The 18,230-nt window shown below is 47.2% G+C and overlaps 2 protein-coding genes and 1 long non-coding RNA gene across 4 annotated transcripts in view; 2 read left to right on the plus strand and 1 right to left on the minus strand.

Moving 5' to 3' along the window:
- Positions 1 to 18,230, plus strand: part of LOC138168177 (KRAB domain-containing protein 4-like) — a 367,151-nt gene that overhangs the window by 94,177 nt on the left and 254,744 nt on the right. The window lies entirely within an intron of this gene.
- Positions 301 to 2,584, minus strand: LOC138168197 (uncharacterized). Its single transcript, XR_011170062.1, has 2 exons — positions 1,669 to 2,584; positions 301 to 800 (listed from the first exon to the last, which is right to left on the minus strand). It is a non-coding gene; the product is annotated as an uncharacterized lncRNA (long non-coding RNA).
- Positions 2,793 to 18,230, plus strand: part of LOC138168152 (zinc finger protein 420-like) — a 114,700-nt gene continuing 99,262 nt past the window's right edge. The window contains exons 1-2 of one of the 2 annotated variants that reach the window (XM_069097193.1): positions 2,793 to 3,127; positions 3,560 to 3,695. In XM_069097193.1, the coding sequence (XP_068953294.1) occupies positions 3,663 to 3,695 (33 nt within the window). In that variant the 5' untranslated portion in view covers positions 2,793 to 3,127; positions 3,560 to 3,662. The remainder of the gene's footprint in view (positions 3,128 to 3,559; positions 3,696 to 18,230) is intronic. The other variant, XM_069097194.1, reaches the window with a different exon arrangement.

The raw sequence follows: 18,230 nt of genomic DNA on the forward strand, positions 1-18,230 counted from the left end.
CATCACCATGCCCTAAGAAACAACAATTATGATAATACAAAGAACCATGGGAAAATTTCCATGAACTGATGCAGAGCCAAGAAAACCATTTTCACAATGACAACAATGTAACTGGAGAGAAAGACCAAGACAAAACAAATGATACAAAATGTTGCAAAAATATAACAAACTTGGCCTCAAAGAAGAAGCAGGAGAAAACATCTCCTCTTTCCAGGCCTTTGCAGAAGTTTGGATCCATAGGCTGAGAAACTGCATATAAAATCCTATTTTTTTTTTGAAGATGTCAATCAATTTTGCCAATTTTTTTCCTCTTTTAAAAAGTTCTTTATTTTAAGGGGTGGCTATGTGAAAAGGGGTACAGAGAGGGATGCAGGGGGAAATCTAGAGAATGAAAAACGAAAAGATATGGATAAAATGAAATACATGTCTTTGGGGGTTTTATTTTCCTTTTTTTTGGAGGGGAAAGGTAGGGCAATTAGGGTTAAGTGACTTGCCCAAGGTCACATGGCTAGTTTTTTTGTGTTAAGTGTCTGAGTGCAGATTCGAGCTCAGGTTCTCCTGACTCCAGGGTCAGTGCTCTACTGGGTACACTACCTAGCCACCCCAATCTATGCTTTTTAAAGGAAGAAGTTGTCCTTACCCAGGCAGACCAGGTTTCTATAGTCCTCTAGCATCACATCTCTGTACAGGGCCTTCTGCCCAGGGTCCAGCAGCTCCCATTCCTCCCAGGTGAAGTCGATAGCACATCCTTGAATGTCACCAATTCTTAAAACACCAGACAGATTCCTGCTCCATTTAATCTAAAAAAATTTCACATTCATTACTCTTCATTCCTTTTTATCTTACCTTTATCTAAATCTGCAATTAGATGGCACAGTGGATAGAATGCAGGCCTGGGGTCAGGAAGACTCTTCTTCCTGAGCTCAGATCTTGCCTCAGATACTTATTTATTGGCGTGACCCCTGGAAAATCACTTAACTGTGTGCCTTGGTTTCTTATCTGTAAAATGACCTTGAGAAGGACATGGCAAACCCCTCTAGTGTCTGCCAAGGAAACCCCAATTGGGGTCACAACTAAACAACAACAAATCTAAATCTGATCCCAATCATCCCTGACCCCAGGAGGACATTATGATCGTGTTAATATAATGAAAGGATGTTGTGGTCGCCATCTCCTATAAACTAAATTCGTAAAGCCTCAGTCTCTATGATGTATAATTCAAGCAACAATTTTAATGATTCCTCCCTATAACAGCACTATACTAGCATATGTTATTCAGTCAAAAGTTAGTGGGAGCTTTTCCCTTTTTTTTAAAGGCAATCAGGGTTAAGTGACTTGCCCAGGATCACACAGCTAGTGTCTGAGGCTTTATTATACTGAAGAAATGAGGCATCATTGTCCTTGACACTTGTCCTTATCAGGGGAATTTGCTATGTGAGGGAGGACAGGAGGGACACAGCAGCATCAGTGCCGTTCTTTAGTTCTGTTTGATTTCAGGTGTGAGTTAGAGTCATTACCCAATCATACAGAAAGGTTCGCCACACACCCCAGGGTACCACACACCCCAGGGTACCACACACCCCAGGGTATCACAGTCAGGCCCAGATACACCTGTGTGGGAAAATGAGTGCTTACTGAAATGGGGAGACTAAGTCAAAAGTCTCTTACCTTCACCTTGGCAAGGTCATTTCTTCAGAGATAGACATCCACTTATAACAGTCCTCGGACTGCAGGAGCACATGACATTTCCCTTGGATGACTGGACTAGTGGCTTTAAGAGAGCTATCAAATATCTGAAATCAAAACTTAGAATAGGGGGCGGCTAGGTGGCACAGTGAGTAAAGCGCTGGCCCCAGAGTCGGGAGGACCCGGGATCAGCTCTGGCCTCAGACACTTAACACCCACCCAAAAAATAACTAGCTGTGTAACCTTGGGCAAGTTACTTAACCCCAATTGCCCTCCAAAAGGCCCCCCCCTCCAAAAAAAACAGAATAGAAGCAGACCAAAGTCCCAAGAAACTTCCCCTCAAATAGCAACATTTCACTAATTAGGGTAGTTCAGGGCTAGGAGGTTATTCTTACTAAGTATCAAAAATGTAGCTTCACCACATACTGATGATGACCAGATACAATTCCATGATTTTCCAAAGATCGTAAATGAAGTCTCTCTTTCTTGGTAAGTCTCTTCACTTCCCCTGGGAGAGGCCCTAGTGCCGCAAACTTCACAACACACTCTCAGAAGGGTTGGCAAGATCTCATACCTCAGTCTGTGTAGAAAGTCCCAAGGAACTTCACAGACTGGGGTCTCTTCAGAGGATTTTGCTATTCTTTTATCTCAAGAACCTCATTTTTTTAAACTTTCTAATTTAAAGCAAGATATACCTAGTTAAATATTGTATTACAGATACATTTGTGATCGAGCAGCATTTAAATGAAAAGGAAGGGCAGGGACGCCTGCCTGAGGGGGTGAGGGCACCAGGGGAGGAGAGAGCCTGGGAGAACCGGGAGGCTGAGGGAGAAGATGAGTGTGGCAAGGGGAGAGCTCGAAATTTTGGAGAGGAGAGTCTGAGTCCAGGAGTGGGAGAGGCGGTGGAAGAATGGGGGAGGGGAAGCCCTCCTAGATGACTCGCCAGGGAGGTCCAGGAGGAATTCCATCCCTGGGGTGGAGTTTTGAGGCCTGGGAAGAAGGGAGTCATTTCAGTGGCCAAGACATTCCACGTGATGGCGGGCTGGGCTTGGGAAAGAGAGGAAAGGAGGGGCCTCAAGTTCTGATCCTGGGTGTGATTGGCAGAAAAGGCCCTTCCTGGGGGCCTCAGGGCTTGGGTCGGGTGAGGTTCTTGGGAAAAGGAGGACCTTTCCAGAGTGTGTGGCTGAAAACAGCAACTTGGGATTCACAGTGCTTTGCGTTCCTCCTTTGAATCCGAGATCTTTCTGCCTTCCCTTGGCTCTGAGATTTCTCTGCCTTCTTCCCCTGGAGCTGAGATCTCTCTGCCTTTTTGAAATCAGCCTTGCACGTGCAGGTCTGAGGCAGGTCTGAGTGAGGACCCCTGGCTGCATCCGACTTTGCTGGATGCCTTCTCCTTTGGACCTCATCTTCCCCAGCTGTCCTCTTCCAGAGTGCCCTCCAGGTACGTCAGGGACTGGCCTGGATTCTGGGGCTGCTGCCTGCCCCTGTTACTGGCCAGTATCCCTGAAACATCCCATGGGTCCTAGGGTGCCATCCCCCCCTTTACCTTTGGGTTATAGGTGCCCAAGCTTCATATGGCGCCCATAGTATCACTGGGAGGGAGAGCTCTGGGTCAGGGGTTATTGAGGCTCGACCTGGTCTCATCCCATCTGGGATCCTAAGCCCTTTCTACCTCCTAGGTCTCTGTATGAGGATGGGGGAGGGGCACAAGGCCAAAGGGAAGGGAAGGAGTTAGAGCGGGTGGTAAATCTTTTTCCTGTTTAGGCCAAGTTCATTTCCAAACCTGACCTCCCTGCTGCCCTTCTGTGGTGGGTTGCTCTCCTGATTGCAGAGCCAAGTAACTCCTCTAAGACCTCATTCTAATTCTGGACAGGTCAGCACCCAGCCTAGGAAGAGAAGACAAAGACTCCCCCCTCTGCTATCCTTGTCCCTCCCCAGCTCAGTCTGCAGAGGACCAAAGCCTGGAGCCAGAGGGAATGGCTCCTGGCGCCCAGAGACCCTCCTCCCAGGTGAGTGCAGTCCAGCCACAGTCCTGACCAGCCTCAGCAAACCTGGAATCCCAGAGAGCCAAGGAAGCTTCCTCCTGCCAGACTCAGGCTGTCCTTGGCAGGGCTGTCTGCAGAGCAGGAATTGTCCTCCTGGTTCTGCTCATGTCCTGCCCCAGGCCACACAAGCCTTCCCAGGTGTCAGAGTCCCTCCCATTTTCCATTTCTCTGGTCAGTCAATAAGCATTTAGAGAGTGGCTACTCTGTGTCAGGCCCTGTTCTTCTGTGGATACAAAATGTCCATCCGAGAAACAAAATAAACTCAACTCTTTCTCAAAAAGAAAAAAAAAACCATTACTGCCTTCCAGGGGCTCAGCCTAATGGGGGAGACTACATGTCTGCAGCTGTGTCCAAACAAACCCTCTACAGTATAAGTGGGAGGTACCCTGATGGGGAAGGCTCTGGCAGTGTCAGGGGCCAGGAAAAGCTTGTTTTCAGAAAACGAGATTTTAGCAGAGTTTTGAAGGAGACTGGGAGGCCCAGATGAAGAGGGAAAACATTTCATGCATCAGAGAAAGCCATTGGAAAGGCACAGGGTTAGAGGATGGAGGGTCTTGGTCACAGGTCAAAGGCCAGTGTCCCTGGGTCAGAGAGGAGGTGGAGGGGAGGAAGGTGCAAGAAGACTGGAAAGGAGGTTGGGGCTGGTCATACAGTGTCTGCTGTGTGCCACAAGCCTTAGAAATATTGTCCTGTTTGGTCCTGTTAGGAAATTGTCAGGGTCCTTGGGAGGGACAGCAGAATGGGGGAGCACAGGTTACAGCCAGAGTGTGCCCCACATCCTTGGTGGGGATTGAAATAGCTTCTTCAAGTTCCAAGATTTTCTGTTCTGCGTGGATACATTTATGTGGATGTATATAGTTATGTGTGTTTATTTTTTCTGATATGTGTGTGTGTGAATGTTTGTTGTTTAGTCTTTTCTAAGCCAGGTCTGATTCTCTGTAGCCCCATTTGGGTTCTCCTGGCAAAGGCACTGGAGTGCATGGTCATTTTCTTTTCCACCTCGCCAAGCAAACAGGGCTTAGTGACTTGCCCAGGGGCACGTAGCTAGTAAGGCCAGATTTGAGCTCACATGGGTGATTCCAAACTCAGTGCTCTCTCCAGGGTGCCACCTTAGCTGTCCATATGATTCTGTGTGTATATGCTTGGACACGTGTGTGTACATATGTGTATAAATATGTACATGTGGATCTGTTTGGGTTTTTCTTCCAGACAGTACAGAGGAGTTCCGGTAACTTCAGGCAGGGTCCTTGGGCAAGAAGGGGGTAAAAAAGGGACTTTTTGTTTGCCTTTTGGAGGGCTTAAGGGGTTAAGTAACTTGCCCAAGGTTACATGGCTAGTTTTTTTGTGTGGGTGTTAAGTGTCTGAGGCCAGAACTCGGGTCCTCCTGACTCTGGGGCTGGCAATTTACTCACTGCACCACTTAGCCGCCTCGAAAGGGACATTTTTTAAAAGGAAAGAGGATGCTTCCTCTGCTCAAAGGCCGTTAGCAGGTCGGTGGTATGCTGAGTAGAGCTGGGTCCAGGGATGGAAAAGACCACTTTTAGAGTTGGCCTCAGACACTTCCTTGCTGTGTGACCCTGGGTAAGTCACTTCCCTGGCTTTGCCTCAGTTTGCTCAGCTGTAAAACGAACTGGAGAAGGGACCTGCAAACCATTCCAGTATTTTTTTTGCCAAAAAAATTCCAAATAGGGTCAGAAAGTAGAAGCCAATGAGGTAGGAAAAGATGAATCCTACAGAAGGCTGAATCTTCATCTGTGGGTCATCCGCCTTCCTGGGGCTGCTGCCCCTGCCCCCTGGGGAGGATGGGGGAAGGGGGAGGCGCCTTCTGAACCCTCCTCTGTAACATGGGGCTGGGGGAGGCGTTCAGGGCCCCTCAGAGAGGCTGTGGGTTCTGAGTTCAAGTGTCCACCAGACAAAGTGGGGTCAGGCTGGGTTTTTGCACAACCTGCCATGGAGAGATCCTTATTCTACAGCTGGGGAAACTGAGGCTGACAGAGGTGAAGCCCAGGCTCTCCCTGAGTGTCTGAGGTCAGATTTGAACTTGGATCTTTCCGGTTGCAGGCCCCGATTCTGGGCCCTGAACCACCAGACTCCTCTGGCTAGAGACCGGTTTCCCTACTTGGGGGGGGTCCCCCTGCTCCCCCAAAAGAAAAGAGTCGTTGGAGTCTTTTTCCAAAGTCCCAGAACCGATCCTGTGCCTCCCACCAGGCAGCTGCTGGCCTCTGCCTCAGTTTCCCTCCTTGTAAGAATGGAATGACAACAGCAGCACCTCTGGGGTGGTCTGGGGATCACTGGGGCAGTGAGCACACATTAGGCGCCTGCCCTCCAGCGTCTTACACTGGAGGAGGACGCGCCCAGGACGGGGAAGAAGGGGTGGGGGGGGAGAAGGGGGGGCCTGGAGGAGAGTGACGTCACAGGCCCCATAACCGAGGCTCTGGTCCCAGGAGAGAGGGGAGGGGGCGGAGGCTCTGCCCGGCCTCCCAAACATTCTGGGACCTGGCTCCGGTTACGTAGTGTGGCTGCCACGGGGAGGAAAGGGGGTGCGTGTGCAAGGGAGTAAGTAATTGTGGGTGCGTGCTCCGTGGGGGTGGGGCCTGTTGTCCGGACTCCCGGGGGGCTGGGGGAGGGACTTTTCCCTCGCTCCCCCTTCCAGCCTGAGCATTTAGTAAGCACTTGCCATGTGCAGGGCTCTGCGCCAGAAGAGAGGAATCCCGCCTCCGCACCTTTGCTCTCAGCCTTTCTCAGGCCTGTCCGGTCCTGACCCTGCTGGGACTTCTCGGCAGAGACGCTGGAAGGGGTTGGCCTGTCGTTCTCCAGCTGGCTTTACAGATGAGGAAACTGAGGCAGGCCGGGTGCAGTGACTGGCCCAGGGTCACCCGGCTAGGCAGGGTCTGAAGCCAGACTGGAACTCCAGAAGAGGAGGCCGCCTCCCTCCGGGCCTGTGCCCTCAGCGGCCCCCTCTGTCCTGGGAGTGTGGGGAGAGGGGAGACAAGGAAGAGCCTGGTAAGGTCTGGGGCCTCTGTCAGGAGTGAGAGACGGGACTGGGCCCTTCCCCAGGTGAGGGAGCGGCCCCAGCAGGACCAGGCTCCAGAGGCAGCCGAGGCTCCCGGGTGCTGTGAGAGGAGCAGGTGCTGTCAGAGCATGGCCGGGCCGGGCCCTCCCCCACGGAGGACGCTCAGGCCGGAAGCCGCCCGGGAGCCCAGGAGGCCCCTGTGGGCCCTGATCCTGTCCCCAGGGGTCCCCAGCACCAGCCTGGGGCCGTTTCCCCTCTGGATTCCCCATCATGCTCAGCCTCTCCTCCTGGGGCTTCCTTCCGTCCAGCCCCGGCTCTGGCAGCCCTTCCCGATGCTTCCCTGGTGCTCTGTCTCTGCAGGGACGCCCCCTCCTCCCCCTCCACCAGAGCTGCTCAGAAGCCCCTCCCTGCCGCAGTCTTTCCATCACACAGCTCTGTCTTCTCAAGGACAGGAAGCCCTTGCCCACGGGCTCCTCTCCTTCATCCTCCCCTCCTGCGCCTCCCAGAGCCCTGGCTCGCAGGAGGCAGTTACTCTCTCTCTTGCCCAGGCAGACTTCTCCCCAGCAGGCGCCCCATTTGTCAGCCCTTCTGGGCACTACTCCAGCCTCTCCCTCTTAGGCCTCTTTCCCAGTAGACAGCTTTGTTGTGGTTGTGTGTGGTTCTTTATGACCCACTGGAGGTTTTCTTCACAAAGATGCTGGACGGGTTTGCCATTGCCTTCTCCGGCTCATTTTACAGATGAGGAAATGGTGGCAAATAGGGTGAAGTGACTTGCCCAGGGTCACACAGCTGGCAAGTGTCTGATTTGAACTCAGGCCTTCCTGACTCCAGGCCTAGAGCTGGGTCCACTTGCGACCCTGCTGCCCCAGTCACTTTGTATTGCATAAGAAGGTTTCCGCGCCTCACCATTCCCTCCAGAATGCTCAGGTGATCTGTTTGTGGCTTAGCTCTCTTCCCTTTGGTAGCGAAAGGCTTTGAGAAGGGCATCAGGGATAGTCTCTAACTTCAGTTCTCTTCCTCTCACTCTCTCCAGACCTGCCAGCTGGCTTCAGCCCTCCTTCGTCAGCTGCGTCAGCTGCTTTCTGCCAACAGACCCGTGATCTTGTAACTGCCAGATCTAATGGTGTTGGCTCAGCCCTCTCCATTTGGCGCTGCTCTGTAGCCTCTGATGATGCCGTTTGCCTTCTCTTTATACCCTCTACTCTAGCATTTTGTGGCCCTGCTCACTTTTGGATGCCCCTGCCTGTCTGTCCACCCTGTCTCAGGCTCCCTTGGTGGATCTTCATGTAGGTATGATGTGAGAGACATAGGTTCTGGGTAATTAATCATTTTATTAAATATAACTAGCAAATAATTAGCAAAGTGGTTATGGGCTCTCTTTGGTAAAACAAAGAAGAATCCAGGAAGCCTGGCTGGTGTTTCGATACCCTGGAGAGTGGGTGTTCCCAGAAAGTGGAAATCAACTCTGATTGGTCAATAAGTAATGCAAGAATCAGTGTTATGATGGGAGGTGGGCTTATTCTAATGAGGGGCCGGGAGACCTGATTTTGTGTCACTCGGTCTTAGACAAAGAGACTTTACTCAGACCTACCCTGCCAATCACTTCCATTTGAATTGTCTCGGGAAGATTCTGAAGATCACCCGGCAGGACAAGGCACCAGGCACTGAGGACCCTTCTCAAACTAAACTGCCAAGCACTCAGACTCTGCCTCAGAGAGCCCAACTCATGTTACTGGAATACAAAAGTACACTTGCCATAAAGACTATTTTATAGAGAATTCACAAAGCACAAGCATTCACAGTCAGGTCAAAAACAGTGATACAGGGACACTGTCAAGGTCTCTCTTAACTTTGGAATTGACGGGGTAACATGGGAGACACTGGCACAAGACTGTTCAGCGTGGTGTGCCCACATCAGAGAAGGTGCTGTGCTCTGTGAGCAAAGCAAAACTGAGACAGCTGAAGAGAAACACAAGATGTGTAAACTTAGAGCATCCACCCCAAATATTCCCAGGGACTCTCTGTGCCCCACCTGTGGTAGAACCTAATCAGCCACAGTGGGACACACTGAAACTTGACTCTAGCATAGTGATATCATTTTGATCCTCTTCCAGAACAAATCTGGAAAATCCGGACAAAAGTCTACTTCCACTCCCAACCTGTGAGGAGAATACAAGAGGCCTGATGGACCTTGATTCGACTCTCTTTACCTTTTAATCCTAACTAAGCTTTTTCAGTCTGAGGTGGTCCCAGCCCAGACCTGGGAGACTTCTCTCCTACCTAGTCCACACCTGCCTCGGGTAATCTCATCTATTTGCCTTAGCTTCAAGACACTGAGCTTAGAACCAGGAAATAGGAAAGAGAAAAAACCCGGGATCTTCCCCGTAATTGAGTATTTAATAATAATTTCTCTTATAGGTTACCCTATTCACCATGGCTTAGCCAAGGCTCTGTTCTGAGTTCTCTTCTGAAATCATAAAGAGGGACAAAAGCAGAGGGCCCAGGACGGAGCCCCGTAAGAGCTCATAGTGGCACTGACCTGGACCAAGAGCCACAAAGGAAGCTGAGAAGTCTCCATCAGATGGAGAGGAGGACAGAGGGGGGATTGTGCCCCAGAGGAGCTAGAGACAGAGAGTGTCTAGGAAAACAAAATGACAGCGGCAAAGCCCACCTAGAGTTCAAGAAGCAAGACGATGGAGAAAAGGTCATTATATTAATTTAACTTTTTGTTACATTTTTAGTCCTGAATTAGATCCCTCCCTTCCTACCCCTCACTGGAGAAGGCCAACATTTGGCACAGATTTATAAACATGTAACCGTACTATGGCTGCTTCTGTTCATCACTTCTTTCTCTGGAGATAGACAGTGTCTTCCTCCATAGGATCTTTGTAGCTGATTTGAGTATTTCTAATACTCAGAATAGCCTGTTCTTTTTATGTATTGTTCTCTTGACTCTGCTCATTTCACTTGTCATTATTTGCAACAAATTTTTCCATGTTTTTCCAAACTCAGTCATTTCTTATAGCACAGTAGCAGTCCATCACAATTATATAATGCAATTTTTTAGCCATTTCCCAACCGATGAACATCCCCTCAATTTATATTTCTTCACCATCACAAAGATGATTGCTATAAATATTTTAGAACATACAGATTCTTTTCCTTTTGCCCAATCAACTTGGGAAAGAGACCTCATTGGTGGTATTGCTGGGTCAGAGAGTTATACAGTTTTAGAACTTTTGGGGTATAATTCTGGATCGCTCACCAAAATGGTTGGATCAGTTAATTTAATACCCCATTTTTCCAAATGCCATTCAACATTTATCATTTTAACTAATCTGATAAGTGTCAGATGATATTTCAGAGTTTTTTAATTTACATTTCTCTAATCAATAATGATTTTGAGCATTTTGTCATATGACTATATAGTTTTGATTTCTTCATCAAAAACTACCTTTTCATATCCCTTGACCATTTATCAATTGGGGAGTGACTCACATTCTTATAAATTTAGCAGTTCTATATATATTTAAGATATGAGACCTATATCTAAGAAATTGTTGACAAAAAATTTTCCCCTGATTTTCTGTTTTCCTTGTAGTCTTGGCATCATTGGTTTTATTTGTAAAGAAACCTTTTAAATTTAATCAAAATTATCCATTTTACACCAATGTTCTCTATTGTTCATTCATAAATTCTTCTATCCATAAGTCCAATAGGTGGTATGGTCTATGTTCTCCTAATTTTCTTAATGTATTTCCCTTTATATCTATATTATGCATCCATGTCTCCCATCACATCACTCCTAGGGTGCCATCCACACCTTTACCATTGGGTCACAGTTGCCCAACCTTCATATGTCTCTCATAATATTACTTGGAGGGAGAGGTCTCCGGGGTAAATGAGACTCTAACTATTCTCAACTCAGTCATTTCTTATAGCACAGTAGCAGTCCATCACAATTATATAATGCAATTTTTTAGATCCCATCTGGGATCCCAAGGCCTTCTCCTTTTTTGGTCTCTGTTGGAGGATGGGCAAGGAGAATGGGACTGAAGAGAAGAAGTAAGTGAGGCTGGGCAGTAGTCTTCATTCTCAGCCCTTTTCCTACCCTGACCCTGCCTGCTGCCCTCTTCTGTTGTTTGGAATTGATCTCCTGAGGGCGGGGCCATTAGCTTTATAACTCCTTTGGGAATCTCACACTCTGTGAGTCCTACTGCATCTTGGGCCACCTCCTGTAGATCTGATTGATATCTGGTCACTGGACCCAGATGGCTCTGGAGGACAAAGTGAGGCTGGTGACCTTGCATAGCCCTCCCTCTTTCAAATCAAAGTCAATCACAAATCATGTCATCATCTCCCTGATGTCATGGTTCTCTTCAAGAATGAAGGACAGGCCATAACATGCTCTATAAATCCATGTAGACCACTGTCCAGCCCAGGAAGAGAAGGGGAAGACCTCTTCCCCTCTATGTTCCTTGTTCTTCTTCAACTCAGCCTTCAGAGGATCAAGGCCTGCCCAAGCAGGGAGCCTGGAGGCTCCTTCTGGAATGGCCCCTGGGACCCTGAAACCCCTAACCCATCCCCAGATATGACCAGCACCAGCCAATGTGGCCTCCATTGGCGTGGAGGATTGTCTTTGAGGCTGGCCATCTCTCTTATGTAGGAATTGGTTTTTTACAAAAAGAACACAGCAGTAACCACACTGCTCTGCTTTCTTCTGTGTTTTGGAGTGTATCGGTGGCACTTTTTCATCTTGGGCACTGACAGCATCCTCCCCCACCCAGTTGCTGTTGTGTCTTTTTAGGTTCTCCCTCATTACTATTCACAAGGAAAACCACTTCACTCATTAATCCCTGTCCATGGGCATCATGTCTTTGCTCTCTTTTTGCTTGCCTGCTCCCCTTCCCCCATCACAAGTTTTCCCTCCTGCTCTGTTTCTTTTTACCAAGCTCTCCCCTGAAGCAAACAGTAAGTGACTTGCCCTGGGTCACATGCCTAGTACTTTTCTGAGGTTGGAGATGAACTCGGCTTCTTCTGATTCACATCCTGGCCTGGCTTCTTCCTCTGCTCTTTCAACTTCTGATACAAGAATTTGGATGTTTTCCCTAAAAAAGGTACTGAAACCCTCCTCCAGGCTTAGCTGGCTCAAGGGACTAAAGGCTCAGGATGTTGGTTTTACTTCATGGTGTCCTGATTTCCCACAGCCATAATGAAGTCGCGATATGCCCAGATGCTTGATTGATGTGATGGAGTCTGATCGGAGGTTCACTGAGCTGAAGATGGTTATAGAGATCTGGCAGTGACCTGCAGAGATGTCAATTCAGTCAATGCAAGGTGGAGAAGAACAGAGGGCCCAGAACAGATCTTTGGGGAATACAAAAGAGTCTGGGTTGTGATGTGGTTGCTGGGCCATCAAAAGAGACTGAAAAAGTGTGGTCAGACATATAGTAGGAAAAGCAGGAGAGAAAATTCCCAAAGGAGTGAGGATCCTGGAGGAGAGAGTGGACAGCAGTGTTGTCTGAAGAAGAGAGGTCAGTTAGGATAAGGACTAAGGAAAGACCATCAGATTTGGCAGTTAAAGAGTTCAATCATATCTTTGGAGAAAGCACTTTCAGGAGAGTGAGGAGGAAAACCAGTTTGTTTGAGTGAGAGAGGAAAATAGGTGTAGTGCCAATGCAATATTCACAGCACCCACGGTGACTATAAATATGCTGGTATAGTTCTCAATTGTTAAATATAACAGACTTTCCATATAGAAGACAGAAGCAACATTTATTCAGACACCAGAAAGCTGAATCTGTAATAGCAGAATAGAAGTTAATATACCATAACAGCAGAAAGCCACACCATTCTTTAGCCTTACCACAAACCAACACTCACAAGCCTAGCTGTCACAGCAGGGGGCTGTCTCCCTGGGTGTGTCCTTTCCTACCTTCTAGCTGCTCTGAGTCCCAGCTTCCTTTGGGCTCTGCTCCACCATTTATCAAACTCCTCCACCACAGGTTCCATGTGATTACACTGACCTATTGGGGGCAGGGGAAATCTTCAAAATCCCATTACCATTGCATTCAGCCCCAGGATCTTTCATGCCCCATACATAGCAAAAAATACATTAACAATACATTTCATTACATAGCTTAGTGGGAATTTCGAGGTAACAGATGTCAACAGAACTTTACAATAATATAACGGATAACAGAACATAAGCACATGAAACAATATCTTAGGGTGGGGCTTGAGTACAAGCACCCCATTATTCCCCCCTTGAATGAATGGGGCTCAAAATCTTGGGGTAAGTGATGAAAAGTCTCTTCTCCAAAGCTACTTCCAGCTGAAATTGGACATAGAGCTGTCCCTGCCCCAAGAGGTCCCATTTGAGAGGTCAGTTCTTTAGTTGGCATCTTGAACTTGGTTGATGCCAGGTCCGGGGTGACACATCATAGTTGTGGACAGGGGTGACATCTGGCTTAAGCGATCAGGCATCTGCAGATGGAGGGTACTAAACCTGTGGGAAACAAATCTAGCAAACACGTTTAACAGACATAAAGCCAAAAAGAAACAAATCTAGGGTCAGCCATGCTTCTGGAGTCCATGGGCTCATTATCATTGCCATGGTTTAGGAAGATCTCTAGGGGAAGTTATCACTTCTCTATTCTGTCTAACATCAATTTCCTTTTTTTTTTTTTTTTTTTCATTTTTTTTTTTTTTTTTTGCTTTTTGGAGGGGGTAAGGTTGGGCAGTTGGGATTAATTGACTTGCCCGAGGTCACATGACTAGTTTTGCGTTAAATGTCTGAGGCCAGATTTAAACTCAGGTCCTCCTGACTCCCGGGCCAGTGCTCTATTCCCTGCACCACCTAGCTGCCCCTCAAGCCCCTTTTCTTGATACATTTTGTATAGTTCATTAGTTGGAATACCCTCAATTCTTCTAAAATCAACCCCTGCTCTCAATAGAGCAGTAAACAATTCTTTTATTGTCAAGCTATTCTGATTTTGAATCCACTGGCTATTTACTCTTCTCTCTCAAGGAAATTTATCTTTTTCCCATTCTCCCAAGTCACTTAGCTGTGAAATCTTATCCAGCACCCCTGAAAGAGAGTGCCCTGTCTCACCAATTAGTAGTCAGAATTAGGTGCTTATAAGCAGGGGGAGCCGTCTTCATTATGATATTCCTATGAGGAACTGCTAAGGGGATATCAGGATGGGCATTTACATCTCCAACCATGACAGCAGCTTTCATTGCCTTCTCCTTCAACTTCCTCATACATTTCCTAAGCAAGTACCAGGGTCTGTCTCCATTAGACCACATAGAATTAGTGGGATACGTTTTATTGCACCCATCGGCAGCAAAAGCTAATAGATTGGTCATATTGTTACCTCCTTGAATGTGAAAATCTCTAAAAGATTCTGACAAATACCTATACATTTCAAGCAGTCTGTGCTATCTGCACACAGTCCTCCAGCCCCTTCATCACTGGTTCTCACTATCCAAGACACTAATGATTCTCCCATCCTTTGAGTGAATCTGCTTAACATATCCGTAACCTCCTGCTGAGCGAAATCCTCACTTATCTCCCTGATCTTTGTTTGCCCTCCCTGATTCTCCTGCTTTCTTCTTCTTCTTCTCCTTCTTCTTCTTCTGCTTCTGCTTTTTGGGGGGGCAATTGGGGTTAAGTAACTTGCCCAAGGTCACACGGCTAGTTTTTTTGTGTGAGTGTTAAGTGTCTGAGACTGGAACCAAACTCGGGTCCTCCTGACTCTGGGGCAGGCTCTTTACTCACAGAGCCATCTAGCTGCCCACCTGCTTTCTTCTTAGTATGGGATAAACTTCTGCCCTGATGAAAGACTCATCATTTAACATTGTATCATTTTCCACACACCTTCTAGCAGCTGTAGTCAGGGCAACTAGGTTCAGTCTCAGCTAAAGCTATATGCACAGCATTCCTTTCGTTAGTGTTTTTTTTCTTCCTTTTCTGAACCAAACACACTTCCGGCACCTGAGACTCTCTAGCTTGCTTCTCTAAAGGAGAACCTGAACATTGTAACACAGAAAATTTCTCATTCAAAACAGCTCGTTTCTTCTCCTTCTGAGTTTTTCTTGTAGCAGCTCGTCTCTGCTTTTACGTATAATACAGTAACCTGTTAGTAAAGCTCAGCTTCTTCTACACACCCCTCCTAGTTCTTTCCCAGGTTTTATTGGTATTCAGTCTTGCAAGCATGTTTCTAAATCTCTCGGTTCTCCCTTCAGTACCCTCAGCTCTCAGTTTTCACAGAGCCCTGTACTAAAAGCCCACTCCCTTGCTTGGGAGGAATAAGGTAAATCTCCCATTCTGAGATATCCATTTCTTCTTCTTCCCTTCTGCCTCCACTTAGAGGTCAGATATTTTGTGATCCCATCCTTCTTGCCAAATGTAGCACCAATGCAATATTCACAGTGCCAACAGCAACTGTAAATATCCTGGCATAGTTTTCAATCACAAAATATAACAGACTCCACATAGAAGACAGAAGCAAAACATTTATTCAGACACCAGAAAATCAAATCCCAACACCAGCAAACCAAATCCATCATAGCAGCATAGAAGTTAATACACTATAACACAGTAAAGAGCCACACTATCATTTAGCCTTCCCACAAACCAACACTCAAGCCTAGCTGTCACAGCAGGGGGATGTCTCCCCAGGTGCATCCTCTCCCACTGTCTAGCTACTCTGACTCCCAGATTTTCATGGGCTCTCTGTTCCATCCTTCAGCAAGCTCCTCCCACCACAGGCTCCATGTGATTACATTTGGCCTTTTAGGGGACAAGGAAGATCTTCAAAGACCCTCAGGCTTATTATGGGGCAAAGAAGATCTTCAAGTTTTTATTATCATTACAAGAGGTAAGACAGATTTTTCAAGGAGTTTGGCTAAGAAAAGATGAGATTGAAGGAGCTCTAGGGGTGGGGAAGGTTTCCTTAAGAATGGGGAGACTGATATGTTTAAAGTCAGTAGGAAAGGAACCAGCTGATAGGAAAAGGTTAAAAACTTGAGAGAACTTTGGGAGATGGTCAAGGGTACAAACTGTTGGAGAGGACAATGCAGGATGTGACCAAATGCCCTTGTAGATGGTTAGCCTTTACAAAGACAAGTCTCCCACTTTCTTAGAGAGTGGAGGGAAAAAAAGGCACTGTAAGATCACACGAAGAGGTTCTGAGAAGGAGAGAATGTAGTTATTCATTCTATACTTATTAAATGCCTTCTTTGTGCCAGTGGTGGGCATGCAAAAAGAGGCCAATAGCAATGTCTGCCTTCGAGCTCACAGTCCAATGGGGGAGACAGCAAGTACACAATTATGTACAAACAAGCTATAGGCAGGTTCATGCTGTTTGTCCTTCATTCTTGAACAGGAAGAGGACCATGGCATCAGGGAAGTGATGCCGTGACATGCAAATGAATTGGTTTTAAATGAGGGAGGACTGTGCAAAATGGGATATAATTAAAAGAAGAAAGGTGGTAGAATAAAGAGGACATGGGAAAAAGGTTCTTGTAGAAGTTGGATTTTTAGTTGAGACTTGACAGGATCCAGGAAGCCAAAATGAGGCAGAGAATTCCAGCCATTCTGGAGAGCCAAAGAAAATGCCCAGAGCCTAGAGAAGGCGTGTCTTCTTCCTGGCATAATAAGGAGGCCATTGCCATTGGATCCAAGAGCTGGTAGGGGAAGTAATGTGTAAGAAGACCGAAAAAGTTGATGATGTCTACATCATGGTGAGCTGTTAAAGCAAAACAAAAAGTAAGATCCTCAGATAAGACTGATTGGGTAGTCCATGCTCAGTAAGAACTTCCTGTGCCCCTATTACGTGCCTTCCTGGGGCTTCAATTACAAAAAGAAGAAGAAAGACTGTCCTGTCCCAAGAAGCTTACACTTTCAAAGGGAAGACAACACACAAAAGGAAGAGTATTGCATCAGAAGACACCAGACACTGTGAGATGGTGGAGAACTCAGAAATTCTAAAGTAGGGCAGCCAGGTGAGAAATGGGGAGATGTGTGAGCTGGCCCTCTTCTTCTGTGGAGCTTTACAGTATATGAATTCACCCTATGGTGGGGAAGAGACAATGTGGGAGGCTGGGGAAGTAAAGAGTCTTGGAAGAGCTTTTTGGAGCAAGTTAGGGATTCTGTTATAGATGAACTCAAGAAAAGATCAGCCTGGGGGGGCGGAGCCAAGATGGCGGAATAGAAGCACGACCTTCCCGCAGCTCCAGCTTCCACCCTCCCCAATCCATGTACAAAGGGGACTCTAAACAAACTTTGGAGCTGCAGAACCCACAAAATGACACCACAGTGCTCTGGGAGCCGAGCCCAGCCCCACACCAAGGCTTTAGCCCCAGGGCTGGCCTGAGCAGCCGCCAGCCAGAAGGACTCCAGATCAGCAGCAGCTGTGGCCATTTCCAGATTTATCAACACACAGACACAAAGGACAAAGTGAGGGGTCAGTACAGTCTGGACTTTGGGACCAGTAAGTGGGAGTGCCTGGCTTTTACCCCCAGGGCGAGAAGCCGCTGAGACTCCTGCACAGCCAGCCAGTGCCATGTGGCGGCTTCAGCTCCTGGCCTGCAGAGTGTAGGGGGACCAAGCACCAGTCTGAGGGGTAATCGCTCTTGCTTTAACCTGTTTGGATCTGGATTGCAGTCTAGGGTGGAGGTTCTGGGGTGTGTGTCCAGCTTTCCAGAGCGTATGGAGACCTCAGAGAAGGCACCCATCTAATACCTCCAGCAGCTGAGAAAACCCCAGCATTTGGGATGAAAGCTCCCTTGTCTGGTGGCAGAGTCCTACTGTGGCAAAAAGCCCATAAGGCAAGTAATTGAGTGGCAAAATGAGCAGGCAAAGGAAACAAAGCAGACAGAAGATTCCAACAATACACTCCTATTTTGGAGACAAAAAGGAGCAAAGCATGGAACAGGAGGAAGACAGTGAAGTCAGAACTCCTGCACCAAAAGCTTCAAAGGAAAATAAAAGCTGGTTACAGGCCATAGAGGACCTGAAGAAGCAGATAAGAGAAGTGGAGGAAAAATTGGGAAGAGAAATGAGAACAATGCAAGAAAATTATGAAATGAGAGTCAACAGCCTGACTGAGGAAAATAATACCTTAAAAAACAGACTGACTCAAATGGCAAAGGAGGCCCAAAAAGGCAATGAGGAGAACAATGCCTTAAAAAGCCGAATTTGCCAGATGGAAAAAGAATCTCAAAAACTCAATGCTTCAGAATTAGATTGGAGCAAATGGAAGCTAATGACTTTATGAGAAATCAAGATGCTGTTAAACAGATCCAAACAAATGAAAGAATAGAAGGCAATGTGAAATATCTCATGGGAAAAACCACTGACCTGGAAAATAGGTCCAGGAGAGATAATTTAAAAATTATTGGACTGGCTGAAAGCCATGACCAAAGTAAGAACCTAGAAAGCATTCTCCAGGAAGTTCTCAAAGAAAACTGCCCTGATG

Source organism: Petaurus breviceps, unplaced genomic scaffold, assembly GCF_028583685.1.
Source record: "Petaurus breviceps papuanus isolate PSGF00001 unplaced genomic scaffold, PetGlider_PUasm1.0 355, whole genome shotgun sequence".
In the NCBI taxonomy this organism is placed as follows: Eukaryota; Metazoa; Chordata; class Mammalia; order Diprotodontia; family Petauridae; genus Petaurus; species Petaurus breviceps.